The 11,724-nt window shown below is 33.5% G+C and overlaps 1 protein-coding gene across 1 annotated transcript in view; it reads right to left on the bottom strand.

The window, feature by feature from the left end:
* Positions 1-1,977: 1,977 nt before the first annotated feature.
* METTL4 (methyltransferase like 4) overlaps positions 1,978-11,724 on the bottom strand; it is a 20,983-nt gene continuing 11,236 nt past the window's right edge. Inside the window, exons 5-8 of the mRNA XM_012652079.1 lie at positions 10,025-10,199; positions 7,217-7,323; positions 6,740-6,831; positions 1,978-2,126 (exon numbers count right to left, since the gene is read on the bottom strand). Coding sequence (XP_012507533.1) covers positions 1,978-2,126; positions 6,740-6,831; positions 7,217-7,323; positions 10,025-10,199 — 523 coding nt within the window. The remainder of the gene's footprint in view (positions 2,127-6,739; positions 6,832-7,216; positions 7,324-10,024; positions 10,200-11,724) is intronic.

The following is an 11,724-nucleotide window of genomic DNA, read 5'->3' as shown; positions in this document are numbered from 1 at the left end:
CTACCAATACTAAAGACCTTAAACCTATAAAGAGAATATGATAGGAAAAAAAACACAAAATTCTTACAAGTTATAGAGGTAATATAGAAAGCTCTGAAAACACCTTATAATATATAAGTTCATCAGGTCACCTGGCTAAAACTGAGTGGTAATAAAGTTGAGGTTCAATGTTCATACTCCTTCATTTTTATTCTCACAAGGGATGTTATTGTTATGTTGTAGAATCATCATTTGTTCAAAAAAGAGCCCAGCTATTAAACTGGTGTTACAAACAAGGATCAGAGGTTGTACAACCTCTGGAGCAGAGCAGGGGCTAGAACTCCTGCTACTTGAATACCAGATTCACTGAATAAAAATTCTCTCTTTCTCTCTTCAGAGAAAATAGCACCAGTACTTATGATGCAAAAGTCCAAAAACTTGGCAAGGATAAAATGTTTCCACAAACTATATATACTATAAATACCACAAGGAGCTCAAAAAAATTTCAAAATGAAATTGTGAAAAGTTTGCTTCAAGTTTAATACCATTTTCTTTTTAAATAACAAGTTAGAATAAGCCTCTGATACCATATACACTCAAAGGATGAACAAACTTCAAAAATAACGTATTTTTCTTTGACAAAATCAGTGAATAAATCGGCAAGCTTGCCAAAGAATCATTTCAGTCTAATATTTTACTCAATAGATAAATATTTGAAGATAATCTGTAAATAGTATAAATACTTTTCTTAACATGGTAAGTGAAAGCAGTTAGACACAATAGATTACACATTGCATGATTCCATTTATATGAAATTCTAGAACAGCAAAACTAATGATAGAAAGCACATCACTGTTTGCCAGGGGCCACAGATGGGAGGAGGGGATTGATTTCAAAGGGACACATGAGAAGTTTTGTTGGGGTGGATGAAATGTTCTATATCATGATCATAATGGTAGACAGACAACTGTATACGTGTTTTGAAAAAAACTGTATACATGTTTTCACTAAACTCTACAATGAAAATTGGAGAATTTTATTATGTGAAAATTATACCTCAATTTTTTAAAAGGTAATACATAATAAATCAGTATGCTTTTCAAAGAATCATTTCAGTCAAAACATTTTATTTGGTAAACAAATATTTATTTGGTAAACAAATAAATATAAATATTTTTTTCACAATCGTAAGCAGGGTTTACTTTCTGACATTTTTATAAGAAATATCTTTTAATTTTCTTCTAGAAAAACAAGCAAAACTAAGAAGTGCTTGAAAAGTGACCACAAATGCAATTTAAGACCCCCCAAAAATGTTGCATAAACTTAGTACCAGTACTAATACAGTACCAATGCAGTACTTGGCAGGCCTCTAAATGCTTTTTCCAGAATATAACAGTGCACAAGAGGTTGCAAATTCGGGTCATATCTATAAGTAGATCTTGTAAGAGAGCAGCATGGAGGAAGCGGTACCGCGGTAAACTGGAGAGTACATGGCTCTTCCCACAGGAGCCACCACCACTAGCTCCTGCAGACTGAGGCCAGGAAAGAACACAGGCCTCAGTGGAGCCAGAGCTTCTGATGTTTAAAGAGAAGCAGAATTCTGGACTTTTATGTAAAATTTCCCAATTTTTTAGAATGATGGTTCAAATTTTTGTATACTACAGTATGGTCCAAACAAAACACACCCATAGACAGGATTATGACCTCTGGTCCACAGTGTATACTTTCTGAACTTTTTTAATAGGATAGTCTTGCCATCTTTCTGTTCACCTCTTTATTTGTAGAGAGTCTAGAACAATGTAGAATATTGGTGCAACTAACGTAAAATTCATCTTAAAATTACCTGAAGGCTAGTCACTTCTGGTCACTTTACTGAAAAACCAACTCCTGTTTACATCTCTGAGCATACTGGTTGGTAATAAAAGGAAAAATGAGTAAGAATGAAGGGAAAAGCGGTGAGGAAACACTGAAGAAGCCACCATTTTAATTAGGATAATATTAACAGTTTCCAGGCTCCAGAGCAACAAAGTAATCCACGTGCTGAAATTTGAGAACTTCATTGCCCCAACTAGTCCAACCTGGCTGTAAATTTCGAGCAAACAATTCCAAACATTCCCCATTTGGCTTGATGTAGTCTTTTAGAACCTCTGTCCAAAAAAGAGAAAAAAAAACAAAAATTATTATTAAGAAAAGGATCAATTTCCTTTTAACAGTTAAGAGTAGAAAAGATGGGATGTTTCATTTTTTTAAAAAAAAAAAAAGACAGCAAATTAATTTCAAGGATTTCATCACAAGCTTTAACACTTATCATTAGAAAGCCATTTGAAATAAGGGCCCTTGAGACTGGGAATACCATGAAAATTTTCAGTAGTCTTGATTTATTGGTTTCTGTTTATAGATGAGAAATGAGGATTTTAACACCCACCTAGGTGACTTTTCAGTTTTCCAATACTGCTGACATATCTCCTGAGTACTAACTTAATTCATTTTTTAATAAATATAATCCATGCACGAAAAAGAACTCTAAAGAAATACAAAGACAACCCATTTAAAAAACTAAGATAAAATGTCTCTTTGCAACATATCCCTTAGTAAAAGAGTAGTAAAGAAGAATAGATAGAAATATTCAGATCAAATAACTAACAGATAACTATGGCCCTCTTAGTAATTGGTAGTACTAAGATTTCTTCATGTTCAAATTATAGATCCTGGCTGGGCACGGTTGGCTCACGCCTATAATCCTAGCACTTTGGGAGGCTGAGGCAGGAGGATTGCTTGAGGCTAGGAGTTCCAGACCAGCCTAGGCACCATAGCAAGACTCCCATCCCTGCAAAAAAAATTTAAAAATTAGCCAGAAGTGGTGGTTCAGTCCTACAGTCCCAGCTACTGGGGAGGTTGAGGTAGGAGGATCTCTTGAACCCTGGAGTTGGAGGCTGCAATGAGCTATGATTGGGCCACTGTACTCCAGCCTAGGTGACAGAGCAGGCCCCTCTCTCATAAAAAAAAAAAAAAAAAATTATAGATCCTTCTTTACCTAAAATTTCACCATTTTATTTCCATAGTTAAGTACTAACATAGTTAAGCATTATATTATTCAATATATTAATAACTATTGAAAATTATATTTGTTGGGGAAAGGTATCTCATATAAATGTTGGCTAAACAGCTGTGGTTTACATCTTTAAAAGAAAGAAAAGAATACCATATACTTTTTTTCTTTAAAGCACATGCTCAGCTGGATGATAAATATTTAAATCAATTTAACCTTGATTATGTTGCTGGTTAGTTATACTAACCACATACATAAATAAGAAGTGGCTATGAAAATAATAATTCAAAGAAGAAAAGTCACTAGAAAAGGTAAAATATAGTTCATAATTGCTATGTATGATTGAGCTTGGAAGAAATCTATCAGATTCCCTTTAGGAATAATAAGGGTTCCTTAGGAATACTTGATATGGGTAAGGTTTAAAAGATAACATATCAAACATTTAAGGTTTCATCATGTTCTTCAGCTGATCTCATAGCAAAATACTTCATTTGTCTGAAAGTACTGGTCCTGTTTAGCAAAAAAATCAAAGAATTCAAAGTTTTCATTGTCTATAATTCAACTGAACTCAAATGTGGACTTTGACAGCTTCTAGCAGATGCTGGCATGAAGATTTCTAGTCCTTTCATAAGTATATAAATTAAATACTACTAAACTTGAAAGAGAAAAATTTCCCCAGAGTCTCAGAGGACAATAACCCTATATCACTTTTCCATTTTCTCCCCATGAACTTAACCAGTCTCGATTCACTTGTAATGTGGTCTAAGGTTATACTGAAATAAGGTTTTTGTCTGCTTTTGCTTAGTTTGTTCAATTTTTTGGTACAAAGATGTTAGCAACCCTATTTTGGAACTTTAAAGTGGAGTCAGCCATTCAAAATTGTTTACTCTTCTGAGCACCCACTATAATCAGTGCTATGGGACTTAACAAAGGAAGCAGAATATCCTTGTTTTATAAGAGTTCACAATCTAATAGAAAAAGATGGCCAGGTACTTGGATGGAGCAGAAAAATACATACAATCTACACCCCTTTACTACCATCCTACCTTCTCAATGTAATACATTTTTGCGTGATTCCTTTTCTTTCTAGTTAAAAAAAAACTAGACATCAAACAGTGTTTTTATAATGTTAACTATATTTGTTTTATTTCAAAATCAGGCAAAACAAATAAAGGCAAATTAATGGAAATGTAATAGTCTTATGAATTTTAAATATCAACTTAAAAATAAATGTATAAATTTAAACGTGAGTATGACATACATGTACTTAGACAATCAGATAGCCTCTGGAGCTAGTAAAAACACACTTTAACCAATGGAGAAGACTCCATCTGTGCACAGCCAGTCATCCCCTTTTGCTCTGGAAGCATGGGGTGGGAGCAGGGGAGAACTGGCCCACACATCAGTGCATGGAATCTCATCAAATGTATTTCATTCTTCAGATATAAATGGTTAGTAATAAAGCAGTAAGAAGGAGTGGAAATTCCTCTAAGGTAAAATATTAAAGCCAAAATCTTGATTCAAATACTTTTATTTCATAATTTTCCTACTTTTGAACTTAATAAACATTTATAATGTTAGGTTGTAAACTATAGTTATTGATGGCTTATCTTGCAATCTACATTACAAAATTTTCAAACTTAAATAGAGTAAATGTATCATTTTTAAATGGAATATGCTACCAATGTGGTCTCTTTTTTAACATTTTGCCAAAGAAATAACATTAAACTTTTAAATGAAAAAATCTGGGTGTTTCTAGATGCAAAAGGGAAAACATTTCATTTTATGGATTTGCATAAAACAGTTTAAGAACATTTAAATGTAAATGTTCTTAAATATTTGTGTTTAAGAACACAATTTGTGTAATATCCTATTATCCTTATATATATAGGATCCCTAAAGTTATGACTTCAGAGTAAAATATACCGTAGAAATCTGCTTTCTGATGGCTTTAATTTGCACTGCTCTATACCCAAAATATACACAGTAACATGAACTCAAAAATAAAGTATTACAAATATTTCCTATCACTACTTAACCAAAACATAAGGATTATATAGAGTCATTCAGACTTTTCCCCCCAAATCTAACTTTTGTTTTTAAACGTTCTTAGTCCTAAAAATGTATCTGTGCTGCTCTCTACTGGGAATGTTGCAGAACTGCATGTCAAAGATACACACTAATACTTTACAGCAAGACTAATTTTTACTCACTATTTTAAACCCTTTCTCCTGAGACTAATCTTTAAATATAATTTTATTCTATTTAAAAGGAATTTTTAAATAGTTAACTATCATTTGAGAATGAAAAGTTTAAGGTCTTAGCTTTTGAATTTTTTTTTAAGTAAAATAAAGCCTGAGACAAACACTAAATCAAGCTTTGTTACTCACCAAATGATAAAGAAAACTCAAATGAGAGGAGTACATACACAATCAGGTATAACTGGTGCCAAACAGAATTTTTTTCCCTCAAACAACAGTGCAGTCTCACTTTTCATTTAAGTCATATATTGATGCATTAAAGTGTCTGTGACAGTCCAAAGTATAAAGGTTACAAAGTGTAAAGATTACTGACTGAGAATTCCTCTAAGTCAAAGAACAAATCATCAGGTATACACTTGAGAAACTGCACATTTCTAAAATGAAGCAACACTATAAAGACCCTTCCACATAAGCAATTAAGATAACAGAAATCCTGAATACTAGAAATAAAAATTCTCTTGGGAATCTGTGTTCACTTTCCTACATATCTTAGCTCGTGAACTAGCTCATATTTTGCAAAATAACATAAGCTGCCTATAGTTTTCCTGAGTGGCAACTTGAAGGAGTTTTTTTTTTTTTAAGCAGGAATTACCAAATTAATAAAATATGTATTCCTAAAGAAATTCTTTGAAAAGTAAACTTTGAATAACAAATTCTCAAGCACTTACATTCCTATGTTTTTAAACTGTGATTTGAAAAATTTAGCCTTTAAGGAGCTGCTACTACATGCTACAGAATTTTAAACATGACTAATTTTCACAACTCTTGAAGATTAAATATCATTATTCCTTCTTTAAATGAGGACTTTGAGGTAGAAAAAGATTCACGTAACTTGTTCAAATATCAGAGCTAGGATTCAAACTCATGTTAGTCAATTTCCAAAGCCAAATTCTCCACTATCCCTTGCTGCTTAGTTTCACTGGATGATAAACGTTATACTAAGGCATTAAGACTGGTGGGAATTGTAGGCTGCAGCAATTACCTTTCAATGTTTCAGAAAAACAATACTACCTCTTAGAAAACATAAGAATTCCCTTTACCTCTACCAAATAACAAGAGAATTCTAACCATTTCTCTGACTACTATTCTGAGCTCCTGGTTTTAGAACAAGCAAGAGAGTTACTGCCCTAGTAGTAAAATAAAGCCCCTAGCTGAACTACACCCTCAGATGCCCCAAAAGCATTCATTCTGTCAAGGCTAGTGATGGGGAAGCAACCGACAATAAGGGGAATCTGCAAAATGGTATAACAGGAAAAGCCAGGGTAACATAAAACCAATCCATTTTCTATTTCATAAATTCTCTATAAACTCTACTATAAAATTTTAAAATATGAATTAAAACAACACACATCTGATTTAATTTCCAAATCTGTAGACCATTCAAATACTAAATTCAATCCTTTTTCAATTTTGACAAAAGTGATAACAATTCTATTTTATAAAAACATACCAGCAAGCGGTGGCTTATGTGAGTGAAGAATACAAGGCACACTGACAATTAATTTGTGGTCTGGAATGGGAAGCACTTTTATATTTGCATTTCTAATTAAAACAGAACAAGAAGGTAAACCACATTTTAAAGAACAATTTTTATATTCATATATATGGTACAGTTGCATTGATTTTTTTCTCCTTCAAATTCTATCTGATTTTAAAGCAAATTTAAGAATAGAATCAATGAAGGAAATCAACAATTTAAGTATTGAGACATCTCCTACCTCTTTTACAATAATGACAATTACACATAGATAAAACAAAAGATAATATAAAATTTCATGTACCATACCATTCATTCTTTTCTGCTCTGGGCCACTTTCAGATTTTCAAAAATATAAAAATTAAGGGAAATCAATAATTATTATGCTAATGATTTTCAAAAGCCTAAAACTAATATATTTATACAGTTTTGAAAAATCACCTTTCCTACCTTAATGGTAAAGCAGTTTTTTCTTGAACTCTGCCCAGTATAAGACCTTCATAAGGCTTTTTGTGTGGAGAATCTAATGGGAACACAAACTCTCCTGAATTGGTGATCTGATAGGAAGGAGCCAACAAAAAAGGATTATTTTTCCCCATCACTGTATAGTTTCCACACACACAAAAAAAGAAATTAAACCCCCAGGCTAGTGCTGTCCAATAAAAATATAATGTGAGCCACACATGTAATTTTAAATTTTCCAGTAGAATCATTAAAAAAAAAGGAAAAAAAATGCAGTGGAATTAACTTTAATTATAAATTTAATTTAATGTAACGTATCCAAAATACTGTCATTTCAATACGTAATCAATTCAAAAAAGTTATTGAGACATGTTACATTCTTTCTTTTGTACACTGTCTGAAATCCAATGTGTACTTTATACTTAACAGCACATCTCAATCTGGACTAGCCAAATTTTAAGTGCTGAAGAGTCACATGTGGCTACCATATTGCACAGTGTTTCTATAAGAGATTAAAAAATACATTATACAAATATTTTAAATATAACTATTTCGTTTTTCACATAAACAATTCTACTTTTCATTAAAATTTATTTCTCGTAACCACGTCAACAGTAATGCATTTATGAATTCATTCAAATGACATTTACTGATTACCGGCAACATGACTAAGTATTAATAGATCATAATAATGCACTTTCCTTTTGTTATAGGAAATTGTATCATTAAATACAGTGAAAGCTAAAATTAATAAGGAAAGAAGTTGGGTGATTGGTAAGATAGATAATACCTGATCCAGAGCCTAGCCCTTGCATTATATTTAATAAATTCAGAAATTCAATTTTATTATATCTTTTCACCCTGGGATGACCATACTCTCAAAGACTCATTTAAGCTAATCAAACTCAAAACACAATTTATAATGTCACTTCATTAATTTACCATAGGGATATATATTTTCACTGTCAAAATACTCATATCTAGTATCTATGAAAACGTTACCCTATACCAATGCACCTAAACAACGAAATCAGTAATCAGAAAGTCCTTTTATCTCCTCTAGGGCCAATCACACATAGCATCTCTTACACAAAGCGCTGTATAAATACCAGCAAATCCTTATTCTTTGCATAGCCTTTATATGCCATGCAGATTACTCCTTCTGTTATAACAATGTGTGTAATTACACAATAAATGCTTCATTTAATATATTGTATTGTTGTTTTAAACTCTGTCTTATCATACCATCTCTCTTAGAACTGATTACTACTATAGATGAATAGTCTTAGTTTTTATGTATTAACATTTTACTGGGTTTGACTTCAGAAGGTAACCTCTTCCCGACTTTGGCCCCAGTCTCTGTAAAAGAACAACCACAACAGGCAAGATGGAATGGGTTGTTATGTTCCTGCCATAGCCCTATAACAAATCAACCAAAACTAAAACCAAAGTATATCATAAAAACAAAGATATATCTAAATATGTGTTTGTCAAGTCTCATAAAATAGGTACAAATAAACAATATACAGTAGTTCCTCCCTTATCCACAGTTTTACTTTCTGCAGTGTCAGTTACCCACGGTAGACCACGGTCTGAAAATTGGTGAGTACAATACAATAAGATATTTTGAAGAAGAGTGAGACTACAGTCACATAACTTTTACTATAGTATATTGTTATAATTGTTCTATTTTATTATTAATTATCGCTGTTGATCTCTTTCTGTGCCTAACTGATAAAGTAAACTTTCTCATAGGTATGTATGTATAGGAAAAAACATAGTATATATAGGGTTTGGTACTTTGGTACTATCCTATAGTTATAGATGCATCTATATCCTGTAGAAGCAGTGTCAGGCATCCACAGGGGGTCTTGGAATGTATCCCCCATGGGTAAGGCGGCACTACCGTACACAGCTTTTAGAAAATATTCCAGTAGACTAAAAAGTATACACAAAGCCCATAAAAGTACAACTCTACTGTGTCTGAAATGAATATGCCAGCTATATAAATATTAACCACTGAAATGATAACCTGGTTTATCTTTTTAGAATTCAGGCGGGCTTTGGTAGAATTCATCTAAATAGTCAATGTATCTTTAAAAGGAAGCCCAATGAACTCAGGACTGATGCCTTATTTTTCTGTATTTTTAGGTATTCTTAGAGCATACAGAGGTACTAAAGATCATTCAGCCAACCCTAGAGTTGGAATCATTTCTTTCAAAACTAGGCCCAGCAGTATATAAGGCACTGAGGACCTAAATTAAGATTTAGAACATAAAAGGTTCTTGGTTCTGGCATCTTCCCACCCCATCTAAAATGGGTTACTTTGCTATTCTCTGCCCTCATCCCCAGCAAAATAAGAAAAAGAAAGAAAGAAATCACAAAGGATGACTGAAATTGTGGCATACAGAGGGAAAGAAGACAAAGAGTAAGACTATTTCTATGTTTGGTAATGAATAGATTCCCAAAAGTTTTCATTTGTTGTTTTTGAAACAAGTCATCAGAGCTTTTTAAACTTTTATCCTGTATCTCCCTGACTTATTTCCCAAGGCCAGCAGTTTGGGACCCTACTACAAAAAGACACAAAAGAAACAAGTAAAATCCTTGAGAATAAGAAGATAAAAGTGTTTAGCAGCAAAGCAAAAGCTTGAATTAGCTCATGTTGAAGGAGTAGAGCAGTGACATGTTGCACATTAAAAAGTAGATGTTACCTTTATGTGATTTATATGTCATCCTGTATTAACAAATAAGCTAACTTCATTTCTTTTTTTTAAATAAGCTAACTTCTGAACTTACTTTTACCCAGTGCCATTCGGCAACTATTTCCACAGACCAAGAAGGATAAAGGTCTTCCTTTACAAAACGTAGGTGCTTCTGTCTGTTGGTCACCCAAGTAATAATAAGACAGTTTGGAGCAGCCAGTTTAGGAATAGGTATTTGCTTTATCTGCAGTGATGATAAATAACTGTACCTAAAAATAAACAGAAAAATATATGAGCAAAATTCACTGCAAGAAAGAAAAATAAGCAGGGAGAAGACCTGTAAAATATTGACCACAAATACAAAGCTCCTACAGTCAGGCATTTGTGTAGCTAAATATGAAGCCACAGTGACACCCAGTGGACACATTATTACACACAAGTCAGAAATAATTTCATTTTTCTTTTACTACTATAAAATCGTCAGGCTGTATTTTTTTTTTATCACTTCTAAATGCGTTACATTTTAGGAATTTTACTATTTACAGTATTTTTTCCTCCCATTCAAATCAAGCAAATATTGCTGAGGCAGGAGGATCACTTGAGCCCAGGAGTTTGAGGTTGCAGTAACCTATGATGACGCCACTGCACTCTAGCCCAGGCAACAGAGCTGGACCCTGTCTCCACTTTCAAAACACAATCCATATAATGTGCGTACCTCAATCATTCACCTAAACAAATCTAACTGTGTTCGTATTCACTTCAACAATCCACTTCGATGCCATACCCTGTCTTTGTCATCACTCATATTTGCTCCCTCTCTGAAACCACAAACATAAATCTCTGGCTATAACCTACTATGCCTCACCTATTTTTTGACCTTATCAAAGCGTCCAGAGCCCCATCCCTCCACTTTACTACATCTATCAGTTTCTTCCTGACCACATTTATTCCTCTACCCCGTAGACTACCAATCACTTCACTGTCTTCTCAAGAGCACCCCTCAACTCCCATCCCCCTTTACCCTTCAGCCTCACAATTCTTGCAAACCTCCAATCTTAAATCAATATCACAATTTAATTCAATGTCTTCGTGTGGGGAAATCAGATTGATAAAATGCAGAACAAAGGAATTGGGTCACTTAAAGTTTATTAAATCCATTCTCACGCTTTCAAAACTACTCACCAATTATTTTACTTATCCTTGATCAAGTACTAGAAACCATCACCACTTTTCAGTCCCTTGGCCAAAGTCACTCTTGGCAAATGAAGTTAATTCAAACATCAGTAACACTAAAGGCCACAAGGTTCCTTCAACTACCCAACCCTCTCTCCCCTCCTTTATACACCTTTACTTACCTATTTCCACACACTTCCTCTTAAAGGAAATGGCATGACTTCACCTATTAAAGCTCACCCCTCCATTTGTATTCTCTTACTCCCATATACTAGTATCTTGTAATGCCAATTATTCCCCTCCTGTATTTTCAATCCCTCTAGCAGCTCTTTACCATCAACCTATAAATATGCTTATACTATCCCATTTGAAAAGAAGAAATAAAAGAAAAGAGGGAAGGAGGGCAGGAGAAGAGGAAGGAAGAAAATGAGAGGTAAGGGGAGAGAAGGGGAGGGGAGAGGAAAAGAGAGAAGAGAAAAGAAGGGAGAAATTCCCTCAATCTGGTCTCCTTCCATCTACAACTAAGTTAAGAACTGTTATGCTCTTAGTCTTTCTACTTTCTCTCCTTTTTTTTTTTCTTCTTTTATTTCAGCATATTATGGGGTACAGATGTTTAGGTTA

Source organism: Propithecus coquereli, unplaced genomic scaffold (assembly GCF_000956105.1).
Source record: "Propithecus coquereli isolate 6110/MARCELLA unplaced genomic scaffold, Pcoq_1.0 Scaffold38, whole genome shotgun sequence".
Taxonomy (NCBI): Eukaryota; Metazoa; Chordata; class Mammalia; order Primates; family Indriidae; genus Propithecus; species Propithecus coquereli.
Note: the sequence above shows the minus strand (reverse complement) of the source record. Positions and strands in the feature narration are given on the sequence as shown.